The sequence below is a fragment of the Mustela erminea genome, chromosome 17 (assembly GCF_009829155.1).
Source record: "Mustela erminea isolate mMusErm1 chromosome 17, mMusErm1.Pri, whole genome shotgun sequence".
NCBI classification, from domain to species: Eukaryota; Metazoa; Chordata; class Mammalia; order Carnivora; family Mustelidae; genus Mustela; species Mustela erminea.
In genome coordinates this window covers 20,373,479-20,393,332 of record NC_045630.1, presented here as the reverse complement: position 1 = coordinate 20,393,332, position 19,854 = coordinate 20,373,479, and the positions used below count along the sequence as shown (strand labels likewise).

Sequence of the window (19,854 nt, the reverse complement as noted above, 5' to 3'; positions counted from 1 at the left end):
GGGAAAGGTTACAAATACGGAAACAGACATTTTATCCGAGACAAAAGTAGCTACTACATCTGCTGTCGTTAGAAGTATTAAATAAGGTTAGGTCCTTTTTGAAGTTTGAGTCTGTATGAAATTTATTTCCTGCTTGTTACTTTTGCTCTCCTTTGATGACCCAATAAAATGAGCTGGGTATTTATATGACCTTGGGTAATGACTTCAACTTCTTTGATTTTGAATTTTTCCATTTTCTGCCCAGGAGTGATTACATCTGGCTTACCTGTCTCATGAGGTTGCCATGAGACCCAAATGAGATGTAAACTGTAAAAACTTCTGACAAGCGCAGCATGGATGCTATTATTAATCACTGGTAATGGCGATGAGCGGAAAATCCCCAGATAGCATCAGCAGACGGTGCTGCACTCGGTGGGTGTGTCAGATGAGACTACAGTGAAGTGCAGCCAGTTAACCCCAGTGATTTCTTCTCCAGCCTCAATCTGGCCAAGCCCTTCCACTGTCTGCCTTACTTGTAGACAGCGTGCCCCCATGCGTGTGGGTAAGACTAGGCAAGGTCTTTTGAGCTCACAAGACAAAGGTCTTCCATAGACTCAGTCCGGAAGAAATCTCCCTTATACTTTTGTGTGCTGCAGTGACAGATTATAACAAGACCCCTGGGTAAAAAATCATTTCTGAAAATAAGAGAGAGTGTCATCAAAAATGAAGGACAAGTCTGTGGCGAGAGGAGCATCTTCCCTATTTATTTAAAAACTCAGGCTTGCTTTAAATTGTGTCCAGCTTGTGTGGTCAAATTTTGCCTGCAGGGAGTAAGCCACACAGCTCCCCACGACGACAGCGGGAGGCACGTGACCCAGTTTCTGTGGTCTGAGCTGAAAGATGATCTGAGTGTGTGCAGTGCCGCAACAGCCTATAAACACTACAGAGTGAACTCTTCCTAAAATTCACATTTTAAAGAGGAAATTAGATCATTTTTCATTTGTTTTGCTTAGGTTTTTGAGGTAAAATTATTTTTTTTCCCCGCTGAGGTCGTTTCAGCACTATCTGCAGAAATGGTTATTAGGATATTAGGAGACAGTTCTGCACTCACGGTCTTAGAATAAGAAGCTCCCGGGACGCCTGGGTGGCTCAGTCAGTTAAGCCTCTGCCTTCGGCTCAGGTCATGATCCCGGGGTCCTGGGATCGAGCCCTGCATTGGGCTCCCTGATCAGGGGGGAACCTGCTTCTTCCTCTGCCTGCCACTCCCCCTGCTTGTGCATCCTCACCCCCACCCCCTTACTGAAAAATAAATAAATCCTAAAAAAAAAAATATATATATATATATATATATATATATATATATATATATATATATAGACTTACAGAGTTGTCCTAAGCAGAGAGGAAATATTGATTGTGTTGTTCTCCTGGCCTCACTCTGCCCAGATATCTAAGGCACACAGAGTGACTGATGAGCTCTTCCGGCCCGTGGAAATGTTCGATGAACACAGCTTTGGGACAGCAGAGTATGTTAATGGTATTCAGAAAGAAGCAAATAGTCTCTCTTCCCTTATCAGGATTTTGATGACGCCATCTTTACTTTTTGGAAGAGATAGGAGTGGGGGCCGTCTTTATTTTTTTAAGGCTTTGAAAAAAACTTAAAGGAAATGGGAAGAAAAGAAGGTTACCACACAGGAGATATAGTCCAAATATCCACTGAGAACCAAAAAAGAGAAAAAGAGATTCAACCAGGGTCGCAACCAAGGATTTCTGTCTGGACAATGATGATTGCTTCGGAAGCAAGCAGGGGTTGCTCCCAGTGGATAGGAATCTAGTTTGAAATGATATCCATATGAGCCTGCCCAAAGTATTTCTTTACCCACATACCCTTTGGTAGAGCTTCAGCATGGGGCTATTTTTATGCACCACTTTAAGTACAGGGGTTCATTTGTGTTTTGTGGGTGAACAGTCAGTTGGCAGAGGGGACATTTCCTAACCCAATAAGGGGGAAACAATTTCACCAAGACTCTAGGCATTCAAGAGTTATGGTCTTCTACTGTATCTCTTTCTTCTACACAATTTGTTTTTTCTCAAAATCTAGCCTGTAAACCTCCTTGCAACAGAATTACCTGAATAGCCTTTTAAATGCAGATTCCTGGGCCCAGTCACTGATGAACTGGGATCTCTGGGGCAAGATCAAGAATTACATTTTTAGCAAACAGATTGGTGATTCTGGTGTTGGAGAACCGCTCCCCTTATGTTGGGTAGAGGAATTGTTCTCAAGGTGTGCCCCTGGACCTAGAGCGTCAGCATTGCCTGGGAGCTTATTAGAAATGCAAATTCTTGGATCTCACCCTATACCTTACTGAATCTGAAAATTCTGGAGGGAGGGAGCTCAGCAATCTGTTTTAGTAAACCCTCCAGGTGATTCTGATGCTCACCGAAGTCTGAGAAGCATTGGAGTATGTAGGTCAGGTTCCTTCTCTACTTTTTTACAAGAGTAAGAAAAGTATTCATTAAGAAAAAGACTTATTGGGCGCCTGGGTGGCTCAGTGGGTTAAGCCTCTGCCTTCGGCTCAGGTCATGATCTCAGGGTCCTGGGATCAAGTCCCGCATTGGGCTCTCTGCTTGGCGGGGAGCCTGCTTCCCGCTCTCTCTCTGTCTACTTGTGATCTCCCTCTCTCTGTCAAAGAAAGAAAGGAAGAAAGAAAGAGAAAAAAAAAAAAAAAGAAAGAAAAAGACTCATTAAGAGAGAATCTGATGAATTATAGACCTGAACCCCTGAAACAAATAATACATTATATGTTAATTTTTTAAAGTGATTTTAAAAAAGAGAGAAAGAATCTGATTCATTTGCAATTCTTGGGTTTTCTCTGTAACCAAGAAATCTTGGTTGGGATTGAACTTTAAAAGGAGATTTAATCAAAAAAAAAAAAAAAGGAGATTTAATCTAGGGGCACCTGGGTGGCACTGTTGGTTGAGTGTCCTGCTCTTGGATTCGGCTCATGTCGTGATCTCAAGGTCGTGAGATCAAGCCCCACCTCAAGCTTCACTCGCATAATGTGGAGTCTGCTTAAGACTCTCTCCCCCTCTCTCACTGCCCCTACTCCCCAAACATGGGTTTGGGCACACACTCTCTCTCTAAAATAAATAAGTCTATTTTTTTTTAAAGGAAACTGAATCTTGCCCCCCCATCCCTCCCTCCTCCTTCCTCGGTCTCCCTGGCTCTCTCCCTCTCCTCCTTCGCCCACCCGCCTCTCTCTCTCTCTCTCTCTCTCTCGATTCCTTCCTCATGGGCCAGGCACTGGGCTAGGGATTGAGGACGCAGTAGTGAACACAAACTACAGTTCCCTGTCCTCTTGGAATTTACACTCTAAGGGAAAGGCATATACCAAATGATTACACTAAGAACTCTGAAATTTTTATTCTTTTTTTTTTTTTTTAAAGATTTTAGTTATGTATTTCACAGAGAGAGATCACAAGTAAGACTACATGGAAGAAATTGAGATTGGTTGGTAATGCAAATAAACAGCCTCAACGATGGGTGATGGCTGAAGGGCTGACATCCTAGAGGAAAATCTCTAGGGTCCCACCCTGAACACATTTTCAATTATTTTAAAAAGGCAAGATAGGGGCGCCTGGGTGGCTCAGTGGGTTAAAGCCTCTGCCTTCAGCTCAGGTCATGATCCCAGGGTCCTGGGATCGAGCCCCGCATCAGGCTCTCTGTTTAGCAGGGAGCCTGCTTCCCCCTCTCTCTCTGCCTGCCTCTTTGCCTACTTGTGATCGTTCTCTCTCTCTGCCAAATAAATAAATAAAATCTTTAAAAAAATAAAAAGGCAAGATAGATAACCAGGGGGTTTCCCTTAACTGTGAGCCCAGAGCAAGTCAGTGATTTGATACGGTTGTACATGAAGCATGTAAAACCTTAATAATTGCCTTGCTAAAATCTAGATACAGGATGTCTTTGACAGCCTTAAAATCTGCCAATCTAGTATGTCAATGCAAAGGAAATGGGTTAGCCTGTCCTCACTGGTTCTAGTAATCACCACTTCCTTTTGTCTGTTGACAAACAGTCTTTTAATATTTATTGACAAGTCAAGAATACATGAGATGCACTACTCGTACTCAAATGAGGGATGCAGCCCTTTTCTAAGTGGTTAAAAATTTCTATCAAAACAATATCTTCGGGGCGTCTGGGTGGCTCAGTGGGTTAAGCCTTTGCCTTCGGCTCAGGTCATGATCTCAGGGTCCTGGGATCGAGGCCCACGTCGGACTTTCTGTTCGGCAGGGAGCCTGCTTCCCCCTCTCTCTCTGCCTGACTCTCTGCCTACTTGTGATCTCTCTCTCTCTGTCAAATAAATAAATAAAATCTATTAAAACAACAATAACAACAATATCTTCACTAGAACACCTTTCTTCCATCCATTCGAGAAGTCCTTCATATCCTCCGAGCGAGTCTCGTATCTTCATATTTTCACCTAGACCAATACCGTTGTAATTCATTCTCAGATCCGTGGATCTCCATGGACAGCACATTCTTTTCTTGGCTTATTCTTCCTCTCTTCTTGGTAGGCCTGTATCCACTAACACAGGATTTAGTCAGTAGATGGATGTATTTTTTAAAATACATTTTCTTTTCTTTTTTAAATTTTCTTAAAAGATTTGATTTCTTTATTTGTCAGAGACGGGGAACACAAGCAGAGGGAACAGCAGACAGAGGGAGAAGCAGGCTTCCCGCTGGGAGCAAGGAGCCCAGTGCAGGGCTCCATCTCAGGACCCTGGGTTCATGACCTGAGCTTAAGGCAGATGCTTAATTGAGCCACCCAGGCGTCCCAGTAGCTGTATATTTTAGTCTAGAAGTTTACAAAATACAATTCAGGGACTTCTAAGTAATCCTGAGGTTAATGCTCATAGAGTTGTCATTTATAATATGACAAATATTTGCTTGTTTGGTAATGAATATATTTTAAAAATAATGTAATAAAAACTTTTATTACCATTTCATGAGCACGGATGCCATTCATTTGCAATTCCAGTGAGGGGCTTTCTTTAGTTTTGCTTTAAATAACATCACATTCTGTCTGATCCTGTTTACTCACGTTTTAAATGAGTGGTTTGGACTAGATGATTCTTTTTTTTTTTTTTAATTTAGGTGTTTTTTGTTTTTGTTTTTGTTTTTTTTAAATAGAAAGAGCATGAGTTGGGGGAAAGACAGAGAGAGGGAGAAGTAGACTCCCCACCGAGCAGGGAGCCCAACGCGGGGCTCGGCCCCAGGATCATGACCTGAACTGAAGGCAGATGCTTAACCGATTGAGCCACCCAGGTGCCTGTATATGATTCTAAACTTTGAGAAGGAAAGGAAACCTTAAAAAATAACTTAAAAATTAAACCACCATACACACATGTTCCTGTGCATACATGTCAGACTGGCTGGACGATTAATTGCATCATCCAGGTGTCCTACCTCTCTTATTTTTATAAAAACACGTGAATCTACAATTCCCTCAAAATAAAAAGTTTAAAAAATTAAACCGTGGAGTGTTATTACAGGACTTTGGAAATACGTAGACCTGACTTGACCACTTATTAGCTGAAACGAATTGTTTTGTCTTTCTGAAGTCAGTTTCTTTGTCAGCCTTGAAGTGGGAATATTAATTCTTCCCTAAGGGGATTGCTGGAAGGATTATATGAGATGGTGTGTGTAAACATCTTCCGTGGTTCATACTTACATTGACAGGATTCAATAAACGTTGGTTGCTTTTGTGTTTCTTCTCTTTGCCATAGAGAAGAAACTAGGACAAGCGGCCTTGCTGCGCTCTCCCAGACAGGACGACTTATGACCTGAAGCTGAAGACAATTTAGAAGTATACATTAGCGAGATGAACCCCATAGCAGTGTAGTGAGTAATGCTATTACATAACTTTTACAAATCACCAGGCGGATCAGCTAACATGACTTGGCGCAGTGAACCGATAAAATAAAATAACAGCGCTGCTTCCAAACCCAGCCTGAGTCAGGGAGTCCCAACCCAGCAGCCAGAGTCAAAACCCAGAATGACTGCACAGGCCTTAGAGCTTTGGCGTTTCGGTTGACTCAGACGTGCTGGAAATCTGTGCCAGTGGAAAAAAACAAAAGCTGGCCCCCTGGATAACTGTTCCCCCGAGGGGCCTAGAGAAGCTTTCTTTTCCTTGCAGAATCCATAATCATGTCTCCCAAATATGAGTTTTCCATGTGACTGCGCAGATGAGAAATAGGGAGACACTAAGGTCCTGAGGATGTGACTGGAATGAATAGCCAAAGATGCGTCTCCCACGTGTCTTCTAAAATGTTTAGAATTTACCAGGGATCTGTCCTTGCCCCCGATCTCATGAATATTTTTATCAGTGAGTTGGGTAGAAGTGACAGAAGGCAAGCACACCAACATTTTTAATGACACAGAGGGGAAAGGGAGTTTGGAAACAGAATTATAATTTTTTTTTAAATTTTTTTAAAATTTTATTTATTTTTTTGACAGAGAGAGACACAGCGAGAGAAGGAACAGAAGCAGGGGGAGTGGGAGAGGGAGAAGCAGGCTTCCTGCTGAGCAGGGAGCCCGATGCGGGGCTTGATCCCAGGACCCTGGAATCATGACCTGAGCCGAAGGCAGACACTTAATGACTGAGCCACCCAGGCGCCCCCAGAATTATAATTTTAAAATGATTTTGGCCGGCTCTGGGGCACTGAGTTGATCATAGTAACTTGTCATTTATTAGGGGTTACGTTAAAACCTGTACCTCAACATCAAAAGCAGAAGTACAGGTTAGGAAAGGATTAAATTGACAAAAGTTTTATATGAAAAATAGTGGGATTTTATTTGCCTATAAGAAAGGTATGAGTCAATGGTGTGAGGCGTTTGTGTTAAAAAAGAAGAAGAAGAAGAAGAAGAAGAAGAAGTTAAAGACCAGAAACGGGAACATAATCTTTTACTTTACATAATTTGCGCAAACCAAATTGAGGATGATATTGATTAAATGGAATTGGTTACTAAGGGAAGGAAGAAAAAAAGAGAGCTAAATTTAAAAGATCCCCAAAACTATATTGTTTAAAGAATGGTTGAGGGAAAATACGGATATTCAGCTATTTTTTTTTTTTTAGAGTTAGCATATAGAAGAGGAGTAAACTTGTCTATTTTGCTCTGAAAAGCAGAAATGAGATTAATGAGAGTTCACGGAAACAGATTTTGGCTCAATAAAAGGAAAAATTTTCAAATAATTAGAGGAGTTCCATGACTATTTCATAAATTGTGAGCTCTCTGTCACTGGAAACCGTCGAGCTAAGGCCAGATGAGCGTCTGGGATTCCGAAGGCTTCCAGCAGGGAACGAGAACTGCGGCTCGGTGACCTTCAAGACCACTTCCAGCTCTTATAGTCTATGGTTTAAGTCAGCGTGAATGCCAAGGCCACTCCTGACATGCCAGAGCTACTTTTTTCAACTCTTGGCTCCGATTCTGACCAGCTGTGTGACCTTCAACGAAGAAATTAACCTTTATTTTCTTTCCGTTTCCTTGTCCGCCAAACGAGGGATCTGGATTTAATGATGTCTTAGTTCTCTCCAGCACATCTGTCTCCTTCAGCATTCTCAGAATGATAACGTGTTGGGAAAGTACACGGAGCTGATAACCTGCCATTTTTCTAAGCTGACCTACAAGGAGAAGGCTTAACAACCAAAAACCGTGGTGGATTGGGGACCCCTGGACTAAACTCTCAGCTGTTGTTGGCAGGAGAGTGGGTGACTGTGATCCTGGAATTCTGTTCTCATGAGATCAATGGCAGGAAGTTGATCAAATAACTGATAATCCGGTTTTTCTCAAGCACCTGTACATTCTGGCTGGGTTCAGCAACGCCTCAGCAAACTAGTTAGAAGAAATGAAGATCGTATTACCATCGCAATGCAGTTCTATCTTTCACAAAGCAAACCTTTGTTCTCTATTTCCTTAATGATCTGGCAGTTGCTGTCGAGTTTGGCTTACCATCATAAAATCCATAAAATGGATTTTATATGCCAGGTACTGTTCTAAAAGTTTTGTAGAAGTTAATTAATCAGTTTATAACCTGAAAATCTAATGATGAATCAGTAGAGTAGATCCTTTTTTTTTTTAAATCCCTGTGGAAAAGGAATAGTTAAAATCCAGTTTAAATCCATCCTAATGGTAGAGAGTCAGGAATTCAGCTCCCTCCTCATTCCTTCAGGCTTTCTTGTTGATGTTCAATTACCGTAATTTCCTGTGTGGTTCATCTGATTACTAACCCTTCTCTTCTCTGCCTAGATTAAGGTGTCTCATCCACCACTACTACATTCCAGCTCCTCTCTTTCCTCTTGGACTTCTCTCTGACTGCCATGTCATTATCTCCAAATCCCATTTCTTCTGTAATTATTTTTTTCTAAAGATTTTTGCAAACACACATAGAGCGACTACCATAGTTTGCTTTGATATAGTTACAGAAGGTATGAGTAGGGTTTCAAATAACTCCTCCAGTTGCTGAGGTTTGTAGGGGAAGAAATAAGTAAACTTATGCTTTTTGTAAGGACAAGTAGAATTTAAAACCTTATTCCCAGGCTTGCGGGTCTGGCAGTCCTCACTCCGTCAAGTACCACATTTTCTTCCATCTCTTTGTTTCCTTGGGTTGGAAATGAAAACAGCTGTTAAAAATAAAAGCCCATGAGTCAATCTTGAATCTCAATGTATAATTACAGTTTCCATCCTGTTGGTAAAGTCCCTCCCAGTGTACTGAGCCCCGTATCACAGTCCCTTGTTGTCAATTTTATACCAAGACTTTAATTTGTGCTTTCCAAACCTCTAAGATTAAACAGTAAATCATTTGCCAAGCCAGAAAAAAATAACAAGGAAGAAAATATTCAATTTAAAAACTTGATTCTCAGACATGCTCTTTTTCTGATTTAGATCTTGAGCGGATCTCTATGTCGATATTAGAAATGTCAGTTACTGTTCCACATTTTTGAAGGTAGAGATTTGGGGCTTTATGGTATCCTCACTGTGAAAAATGTTGCTTGAACTCCATAGAGACTATGCCTCGAAATGTATTTTCACTGTACCAGGATCCTGAGGCCTATGACCTCGAAAACCAGTCTTAAGAGTCGTCTACAGCCCATCCATATCACCTTCTGGAGAAGACTGAGCCTTCTCTGTTTCTGCCTTGTCCCTCCTTATCAACCACTCATTCCTTGACTGAGTAGTCCCATTGTCTAAAGCTCTGAAGGTCCCCAGCAAATCAGCAGCCTTCAACTGGCTAATCTAATTCGCTCTATAAATACAGATCATTAGGCTATTATTAGCAAGGGAATTTCAGGTCCTATAGGAGGAGAAGCAGGAGGCAAGAGATTTGGTGCTTTCAGTCACTTCATTTAGCCTTACTTCCCCTTTCTAAGATTTGATTTCTTTATTGTTAGATTAGATTATGTCTTTGATTCATTTCCCTGAAAAGATTATTATAATTCTGTCATCATTATATCCTCCAAGAGCTATCTTTGTATATTGAAAAATTGTCTTGGTCAGTTTGGGCTGCTGTAACAAAAATACCACAGTCTTGAAAGTTTAAGATCAAAGCACTGGCAGGTCCAGGGTCTGGTGGGAGGATAGAATTGGTGGGGAGGAGCTCTCTTCTTATAAGGGCACTAATCTCCTCACGGTAAGGGCAGTAATCCCATCATACCTTCCGGGCCTGATTACCTCCCAAAGGCTCTATCTCCAAATACTATCATACTGGGGATTAGGATTTCAACATATGAATTCTGGGGGACACAAGTATTCAGTCCACAGCAGAAATGAGGATATTGTTATGCACAGTGTGATTTTTGGAATTCTGGGATGGCTGTTGAGCTCCTGCTTCCACAACCACACTTAAAATCCTGCTATTAAATATTTCCTCCCAGATAAAACACCTTTTAAAATCTAGTATGTTTGGCTATGAAAAGAGTCCAGATGTCTATCAACAGGTGAATGGATAAAGGAGATATAAAATACACACACACACATTGGAATATTACTCAGCCATCAAGAAAAAGAAATCTTACCATTTGCAAAGACATGGATGGAACTAGAGGGTATTGTGCTAAGGGAAATAAGTCAATTAGAGAAAGAATTGTATGATTTCATTCATATGTGGAAATTAAGAAACAAAACAGAGGGTCGTAGGGAAGGGAGGGGAAAAAGGAAATCAGAAAGGGAGACACACCATATGAAACTCTTAACTGTAGGAAACAAACTGAGGATTGGTAGAGGCGAGGTGGGGGCGGGGACGAGGTAATTGGGTGATGGGCATTAAGGAGGGCACATGACATGATAAGCACTGGGTGTTGTATAAGACTGATGACTCCCTGAACTCTACCTCTGAAACTAATAATACTCTATGCATTCACTAATGGAATTTAAATAAAATAAAATAGAATAAGAAAAAAAAAATCTAATCTATTTAGAAGGGCAAACCTGGAAAACTAGTTCCACATTTTTGAAGGTAAAGATTTGGGGGCTTTGCGTAGATTTTGAGGGAGTGTAGCACGGTGCTGATACAGGGTAGTGTCGTCGGACTGGAATCAGACTGCTTGAGTTCACACACTTACGAGCTGTATGACCTGAGGTAATTAATCCTTCTGGGCTTCTGCACCATCTATATAATCAAGATGATAATAACACTCAACACAGAGGTTTTTGTGAGGTTGTAGTGAAATGTGTAACATGTTTAGAAGAACAGTATCTCGTTACATGGTTGTTAGCCATTGTCATTCTTTGTTTGCATCAAGCAGCATATTATTGGATGTCCTTTTGACAGAAAGTTGCTATCAAGTCACAAAGAAATCAGAGTGTCATTCAGGGAATGGGGAGGGATTCCACGGGACACACAAAGCCTTGTACAGGAACGGTCTGCCATAGTGAGGTGCTACGTTTGGAAGCAGGAAGCCAGTAGGTGCTTCCATGCCCACGGGAAGCATTTACAAGAAAGATAAAGGGAGATTCATCTGCTTCTCATCCTAGCCAGTCTGCCTAGCAATGGATAGACTGAATCGCTGCTATGGGGAGCAAGAAGTGTGATTCAAATCAGCACATGAAATTTGAATTCAACACCTGCTTGATTTTTGTGTGTCTCATAATTTTCTCCCTCTTAGTATTCAGGTAATGTTAGATCCCTTGAAGAACCATGGTAAAATGTATAAGTAGTCTTCTCTGCTAAACACCCTTGCCTTTTTCTCTTAGATTACATGAAGCAGACGACGTTCGAAGCCCAAGCGTTTCTGGAAGCTGTCCAGTTCTTCCGTCAGGAGAAGGGACACTATGGCTCATGGGAAATGATCACTGGGGATGAAGTCCAGGTAACATGGCTCAGAATTTTGGATCCTCTTCCCTGTCTGTTGTGGGAGATCAGAGTCATTAAAAAAAAAAAAAAAAATCAAACAAAAAAGTTGCAAGAACGGAAGATGTGGTTCCAAAGGCCATTTCTCGAATCATCTAGAAACATTTGATCCACAAACTATTAGGGACCCTCTCCAAACACCTCCATACTGGGCAGTAAACAGGGCAGCTTGAAACCCTGCAAAGGCAGTGGGGAGAGCTGCTTCTACTGCTTCTGACACAAAGCATGATTCTTTGAATTGGCCTCATGCTTCTAGACCATAAGCAAACATAAGCAGTGTGGCAAAGTGCATAGTGTGCGGTGGGGCCTTAGGTCAGTGGACTTGAGCTAAATCTTGCCAAGTTATTGGACCTCTATTCGTCTCGGGTTAGTCCTCTGAAAAAGAGAGTAATGATAATGTTTACCTTGCAGGGTTCTGAGCATTAAGTGAGATGTTGCTGGAAAACTCTTTGGCACATGCTTGTCTTTACTTATTGAATGATCTGTGAATGAAGTCAGGGAAACATTTTAAAAGCATTAGACAGTTTTCTATGCATTTTATTTACCTCTTCTAGTTTTCTATCCCCTGTGGCCTGATATAATTTCCCATGACCTTGATTAAATGCTAGTCATGGGCTGAGTACCTCCATTGGCTTGGTACCAGGGACATTGCCACAAATCTCCAAGGAAACTGTGTCCATGAGAACACCAATCACATGGCTGATTCAGCCAGGAGGAGGAGGCTGGATATGGCATTATTTAATTAGAGGCACACAGGGTCCAACAATGCTATCTTTAATTTCCCCTCATCTCCCCAAGTGCCTCTTTTGGGGGCCAGTGGAATTTGTAATTAGGAGACACTATTTGGAAGAGACCAGATGGGGCCTTGCCTTCGTCTGGTCGTTAAACTTCTAAAGCCAAAAACATTTGCTTGTGATGATGGGGCTGTTCTTCATTGTTTAACCATATGACTCAGAAGCTTCTTTTTTTCCCCTCCCCTTTGGAGGTTTCTAAACTCATTTATTTCTCAGCCTGAGACTTTTTCCAGCACTTTAGCCAATTCTTGGTTTCTGATATTTGGGGGAAGCACATCCATTTATCAACCTGAAAGGATTAAGCACCAACTGTACTTATGCCAAAAAGAAAAATGAAAGCAAAAGGGGAGGCTGAAGACTTTGATGCTGATTAGCCTACCATGTAAACCAACATATTTAAGATATACACCAGTATTAAAATGCCTTTGTGTAATGCATTTTATTTATTTATTTATTTATTTATTTATTTATTTATTATTATTTTTTAAAGATTTTATTTTATTTATTTGACAGAGAGAGATCACAAGTAGGCAGAGAGGCAGAGAGAGAGAGGAGGAAGCAGGCTCCCTGCTGAGCATAGAGCCCGATGCGGGACTCGATCCCAGGACCCTGAGATCATGACCTGAGCCGAAGGCAGCGGCTTAACCCACTGAGCCACCCAGGCGCCCCTGTGTAATGCATTTTAATGCTCAAATCCTAATTCTGTTTGTCTTACTGATCTCATGAGGTTACCCGTATCTCCATTCTGTAAATGAGAAAGCCGAGGGAGGCATATAGCAGTCAAGTGACTCGTCCAGGTTTAGTCACTGAACAACTATTGAGCTGCTATATGCCAGGCACCATGCTGGGTGCCGGTGACCCAGAGATGGGCGGGACAGGACGGTCGGTCCCTGACCCATGCAGTTGATAGCTTCATGGTCACATGCTAAGTGGACAAATGGCTTCCAATTTCTGGTCCAGTGAAAGATCAACACCAACTATGGGAGTCTACCAAGTTCAACATTTTCTTAACTCCTCAAGTTTACCTATGCTCCTTGCTTGATCTTTCCTTTCATTTGAAATCTCATGACAGCTCACATGCCTTCGTGATGCCATTGAAAGCAGGTACTTAATGAATCCTTTCTTCACATGGAGTATCATGTTTCTTTTGTTGACCTTCTGCCTTTTGTTTTGGATTGATAGGTGTGAAGCGCTAGAAGGTGCGAGAGAACTAAATGACTCATCCCTTGCCATCATGGTGAGGCTAGGCATACCTAGAAACATCCAGAGTACGAGGCAGCGTTAGAACTGTGTGTGGCTCTGCACATATATGGACATCATAAAGCATTAGCACCAAGCAGTGATAGGAAGGTGCTAATTTTGCATTATAAAAAAGTACCGTAAGTGGGGAAGCAGAGCAATACAAAACAAAACAAAAACAGAGAAGAGATCAGTAAAAGCTGGAGTTACCAAATGACCCAGTGAGAAGTTTTACTCCCCCAGGAATCTGAGTATCTATGGGGAAATCAGACTCCTAAAGTGTGAGCACTGAAGGGCATTTCAAGGACTGTCTGTCCAACACCCTCCAAGTGAAAGAAGGAACATTCAGAGAGGTTGGCTGAGGTCACAGACCCAGTCTGGGATGGAAACACATCTTGAGCCATGTCTGGCTCTGCCTGGAGAAGTGGGTGAAAGGAAATGGAAGGACATCGGCTCTAAAGCCCCCATCTGGGGCCCATCGGGGGAGGCTTCCGTGTTACCTCATGCGTGGAGCTGAAGCAGCGTCTGTCCTAACACTCACCAGAAAAAGAGAGAGGGGCCAAAAACAGCTACCAAGTAGTTGCAGAAAATGGCACGACATAACTGAGTTTGAGAATATGACCTTTTGTTTAAACCACTGGATTTATTTGCACTTTTTTCATATCAGCTGAGCATTTGATCATCATTTTGTCTTAACCCCCTCTGCCTCGGGGCCTGGTACTCACAAGATGTTCAGCATTGTTAATTATTATCTTCATTGTAATGACTCGTGTAGCAAGTCTGGGGGGCCCTCATGGCAGTGATTATTTGTCAGGCAAGTGTCCAAGCAGAGCAAATATCTTAGGATACCTGCAGGTGATTAAGGTGAAACTATCTATATCCTAGTGGGGCACCTGGGTGGCTCAGTGGGTTAAAGCCTCTGCCTTCAGCTCAGGTCATGATCCTAGGATCTTGGGATCGAGCCCCACAGTGGGCTTCTGCTCAGTGGGGAGCCTGCTTCTCCCCACCCCCGCCTGCCTCTCTGCCTACTTGTGATCTGTCTGTCAAATAAATAAAATCTTTCAAAAAAAAAATCTATATACTAGTAAGAACTTGGATATAGTTCTTACAGTATATAAAAATGCATCAGATGAGGTCGTGAAAGAAAGCAGTTTGCAAAATGTTAAGTACTTTAAGTTACTTGGTGTTTATTACTTATTACAGTAACATATTTATGTAATAAATATATATTTACTATTTTATAAGTATTATTATAAATTTAAATTTGCCTTTAAATTTATCAGGTGAGCTGAGAAAGTAGCTCATAATTCCCACAGAACAGGTTGTTTCAAGACAAAAAAACTATCCACATTTTAAGCCTTCTCCATACATTTCAGAGTTGTCTTTTATCTAGTAACCTTGAATGTGACCCCTTTAAATGATTCTTTCACCGATAGCCACTCAGTAATATAAAAGGCACAAGGTCGGCAGCCTGGTCAGACCTGGGGCCAGTCTCAGGAAGAGACAGTCTCTCAGGACTTCACATCTTCCCCATAGTGTCAGCTTCTGGAAGGTAACCCATGGTATGGCCTTCAGGGAGTGAACCTGGGTTTGTTAATTTTGACCTAATGGCATGTTTGGTTTCTTATATGTGCGATGGAATTTTAAAATCTACACATCCCAGCAATTTAATTTACACACACATACACACACCGTTTCTTTTATAAGCAAAAGTGGTATTTTTAGGGCCTTTGTGGTGAAACTCGATAGATCTTGTTCTGAGCGAGAAGGTTGAGGACCCCTTCATGAGTATGGTTCATTTATTTGACTGGCTACTTTCCCTAGAAGAGCCCCAGGGCTTTGGACCCTGCTCATGAAGAGCCGACCCAGGTAGGGAATCTCAGAGAGGACCCTGGGCAGGGGAGGGGGTGGCACAAGTTTGGGGGCGGTGGGGTGAAGGTGGAGGAAGGGGTTACTCAGCGTTTGGACGGCACAACTGGGGTCTCAGCAGTTCGAGGCTCTGCCTGCCCCGTGGTGTTCCCAGGCCCCACACCCTTGCAACACACTCCTCTTCCCCTTCTTTCTTTTCCCCAGACGTATTTCCGTTTCAGTCCCTAAATTATAAAATAGAACTTGGGGTGCCTGGGTGGCTCAGTGGGTTAAGCCTCTGCCTTCGGCTCAGGTCATGATCTCAGGGTCCTGGGATCGAGCCCCACATTGAACTCTGCTCAGCAGGGAGCCTGCTTCCTCCTCTCTCTCTGCCTGCCTCTCTGCCTACTTGTGCTCTCTGTCTGTCAAATAAATAAATAAAATCTTAATAAATAAATAAATAAAATAGAACTCAATTTTTTGGAACATTATATGGGAAAGACTAAAAGAAAACTACGACTTACCCAAATGGAATATTTCTTTTTCCTTTGACCTTCATAACATTTTCTTCTTTCCCAATCCCTTATTGCTTATGCTCAGACTCAAACTAATACCTGCAAAAGGATGAGTTAAGCAATTATTATGACCCCGAATTTAGCACTTTCAACTAAGGTAATACTTCCCATTGACTTTAAGTCCCGCCTCCATCTCCTTGTTTTCCGAGCTCATTCTCCCGACGCTCCCTTCCGTCAGTCTTGCGCAGATGTGTTCCAACTAAGGACTTACTCCCCTGAGCAGGAAGCGGGCAGGATCCATGTTATTAATGACCTACTTGAATCTAATTGTTGGACCTGCTAATCTCCATGGAGCTCGCACATACACGTTCCTCTCAGATTCCTCAAAAATTCTGGTTCACCTCTTGACTGCTCCCAGAGGATGGTTAAGGTAGAAAAACATTCCCACCAGTGAACTACCAGGACTTGGGGAAATCCTATCCCCATTATAATCTTCGTCACACCACAAAGTTCTACATCGCAGGTGACCGGACCCCACTCCCCACACTGACCTGAGCAGCCTTCTCTCCCAGTGACCCCCAGGCACAGGGGGATTGGACGACTCACCCACCTCCACCCTGGGAGTGTTCCTGGACCGTTCAGCTAAAACGTTCCACCCTGCTCTAACAGAGCCCTTGGTGAAAGGCAAGATCTAGTGAGCTCATGACCATTTTCACTAGCACGAGGCTGACCAGTGACCTCAGGACGAGATCTTCTGTAATTCCCAAAGCCTAATTTGAATTTGTATGAGGAGAAGGTCAATTATTGTGCACAAATATTATTTTAAATTTCTAGAACGGTGTCAAATGATTCTCCATTCCCCAATTACTCTTTTTTTTTTAAGATTTTATTTATTTATTTGACAGAGAGAGATCACAAGTAAGCAGAGAGGCAGGCAGAGGGAGAGGGGGAAGCAGGCTCCCTGCTGAGCAGAGAGCCCGATGTGGGGCTCGATTCCAGGACCCTGGGATTACGACCTGAGCCGAAAGCAGAAGCTTTAACCTACTGAGCCACCCAGGCGCCCCCCCAATTACTCTTTTTCTTTTGTAAATCTTGTCTTGCAGGCTGGTATTGAAAAATATGCTGTGAACCCCAAAAGATTCATAGTAAAACTGAATCTGAAAAGCAAATCTCCAGTTTGCAGGGAGGTGGTTGGTTAAAGAAGGAGAAGTTTGGGTTACATGGAACATTGTAATATGTGGACATAGAGAACATGGTCAGATTTATTATTTTTTTAATTTTATTTATTTATTTTTTTTGAACATGGTCAGATTTAAAACACACACACATTTTCACAGAGCCAACCAAAATTTTAAGAGTGACTTGGGAGCAGACTTTTTTTTAAATGTTCTGAAGACTTTGGATCCCCTCGCCCATGTTCTGCTCACCCCACAAATGTCCAGTTGTTCCAAGTGTTTGTTGCTCCATTTTTTTCTCTAAATTTTAAGGATGATGGAGGTGGGGTTCAGGGGACAGCAGGGACAAAGAGCTTGAAGACACACAGATCCCAAGGGAGCTTGAGGAGGCGTGATGGTCTCAGAGGACACATCAAGACCTCAAGCCAGCAAAACGAAGTCATGAGGTTGCTAAGGACGCCCTTATCCATAATTAAAATTTTGCCTTTTATCTCAAATGCACTGGATTGTTCTAGTTTCTGAAGCAGTGTGAATATGAGGAATTTATCCTTCTGATGGTGAACCGTCAGTAGACATTACTGTTGTTCGCAGATATTCAAGAACGTTTACCCTCCAAGATTGTCTTTAGTTGAGATTTCTGTAGCCTCAGAACCAGAATGAAACCATCAGCTGACGGATTTGATGCAGCCCGGGACAGTCTTGGGTTGCCAGGATCAGCACGGCCGATCAGGACCGCGTCAGCTGGCCCGATGCTCAGATTGACCAGTCACCACCCAACTCACTCTGGGGCCGTCTTCCTCTCCCCAGATCCTGAGTAACCTGGTGATGGAGGACCTCCTGCCAACCCTTCAGACGGACCTCCTGCCGAAAATGAAGGGGAAGAAGAATGACCGAAAGAGGGCCTGGCTCGGCGTAAGCCATGACCTTGCTATGTGACTGTGCTCCTCAAAGGGAACATCCCTTTCCCTCCTTTTTTTTTTTAGGGCAGTTTCTTAGTTTCTTTCTTTCTTTCTCTCTCCCTTCCTTCATTCCTTCCCTCCCTTCCCTTCTTCCTTCTTTCTTCTCTTCCTCCTCCTCCTCTTCCCCCTTCCCCCTCCTCCTCCTCCTTTTTTTTTTTTTTTTTAAATAATTCCTTCCCTGGGTGGAGAACTGCCCACCTTGAGTCTGCCCAGTCTCACTCACATGAGGACTAACCCAAACAGGCTCAAATCTGGGAAGAAAAATGAGTGTGCCTGCAGTCGTGTTTACGTTAAGAGAATCTGCGCTTAGCCCTCCCCGCTCTACTTGACTCCGGCAGGCGCTCGCACACGACAGAGCCCTGATTTCTGTGCTCTTCTCTGTTGCAGCTCCTTGAGGAAGCCTACAACCTGGTTCGACACCAAGTTTCAGAAGGACTAAGTGCCTTGAAGGAGGAGTGCCGTGCTCTGACGAAGGGCCTGGAGGGGACCATCCGTTCAGACATGGATCAGATCGTGAACTCGAAGAACTTTTTAATTGGAAAGATCAAAGGTCAGTGGAGATAATCCAGGCCCTTACAGCTGAATGAGCTGCATACGCAGTCATATTTCATGATTCAGAGGAAAACTGAACTGGCAGAATCGGGAAGAGCCGATACCGGGTGTAATGGTCGTATGCTAGTGAGGGCTGGACCTTCCCCAGCAGGAAGGAGAGTTTGCTTCTTGCCTGTGGTGGTGCCTGCAAATTCTGATGCCCTACACACCGCCCCTACTGTGGTGCTTCTCACACTAATTGTATTGGCTTCTATGTGCGCCTCTTCTCCACCGTAAGTTGTCTAAGAACAGGACCATGCAGTGCCTGTTTCACTCAGGCATACCCAGGGCCTAGTACCATGCCTGGTATATGCAGATTCTCAGCAAATACTTGAATGGATGAATAAATGGATTTTCTCTTCACAAGAAGAAAACTGCCTTAGCGTGGATAAACGAATCGGGCCCACCGCCAATTTCTGTCAATAGCATTTCATCGGGACACAGGCGTGCCCGTTCATTTATGCGTCACCTGTGGCTGCGTTCATGCTACAGGGCAGAGTTGAGTAATCCGAACCGAGACCTCCTGGACTGCAAGGTCGCACATGTTCTCTCTCTGGCCATTGGCAGAAAAGCGGTTGCCTGTACCCTCACAAGAAGCCTGAGAGGGCCGCTAAGGAATTGTACAGGATAACATGTTATCGGCTGAAATGTTACTGTTAATTCCTACATCCCAACAAGCACCGCACCCTGAAAGTCATTTCCAAGATGCATGCGGACTCCTCTGGGATGGTTTAGCAACAGTATCCTTACATTGTCATTTTTCAGATTCTTTTTTAAAAAAGATCTTTATTTAGTTATTTGACAGAGAGATCGCAAGTAGGCAGAGAAGCAGGCGGGGAGGAGGGAAACGGGCTCCCCGCTGAGCAGAGAGCCCGATGCAGGACTTGATCCCAGGACCCTAAGATCATGACCTGAGCCGAAGGCAGAGGCTTAACCCACTGAGCCACCCAGGCGCCCTCATTTTTCAGATTTTTCACTCACTTGCTTATCTGCTCGCTCACTCATTTAAAAAAATAGGTACTGGGTGCTTTCTGAGCAAGGTGCTGGGGCTTTAGCCATGAGCAGGGGACCCAGTTCCTGTACTCAAGAAACAGCACCTGACAGGGGCTGTCTGCTTGGTGGATTACGCTCTGCCGTTCCGGCCCCGTTCACACCGCAGCCCAGCTCACCTCTGAGCCCTTCTAGTGGGGCTCTCCTGCGAGAGAGTAGAGAGCGGGCTTGACGACAGCAAGGGGGAGCGGGTCTGTTCCCCTGCGGGTCTGTCCACGCCGTACCCTCCAGGGCACAGACAGATTAGCCTCAGCGCTACGTGTCACTACTCTCCATGTCTCTCATTCCCCTGTTAGCAC

At 43.3% G+C, this 19,854-nt stretch overlaps 1 protein-coding gene across 1 annotated transcript in view; it reads left to right on the top strand.

Annotated features, from left to right (window-relative positions):
- Positions 1 to 19,854, top strand: part of NIBAN1 (niban apoptosis regulator 1) — a 157,054-nt gene that overhangs the window by 117,620 nt on the left and 19,580 nt on the right. Inside the window, exons 6-8 of the mRNA XM_032317351.1 lie at positions 11,228 to 11,343; positions 17,763 to 17,867; positions 18,302 to 18,464. Of these exons, the coding sequence (XP_032173242.1) occupies positions 11,228 to 11,343; positions 17,763 to 17,867; positions 18,302 to 18,464 (384 nt within the window). The remainder of the gene's footprint in view (positions 1 to 11,227; positions 11,344 to 17,762; positions 17,868 to 18,301; positions 18,465 to 19,854) is intronic.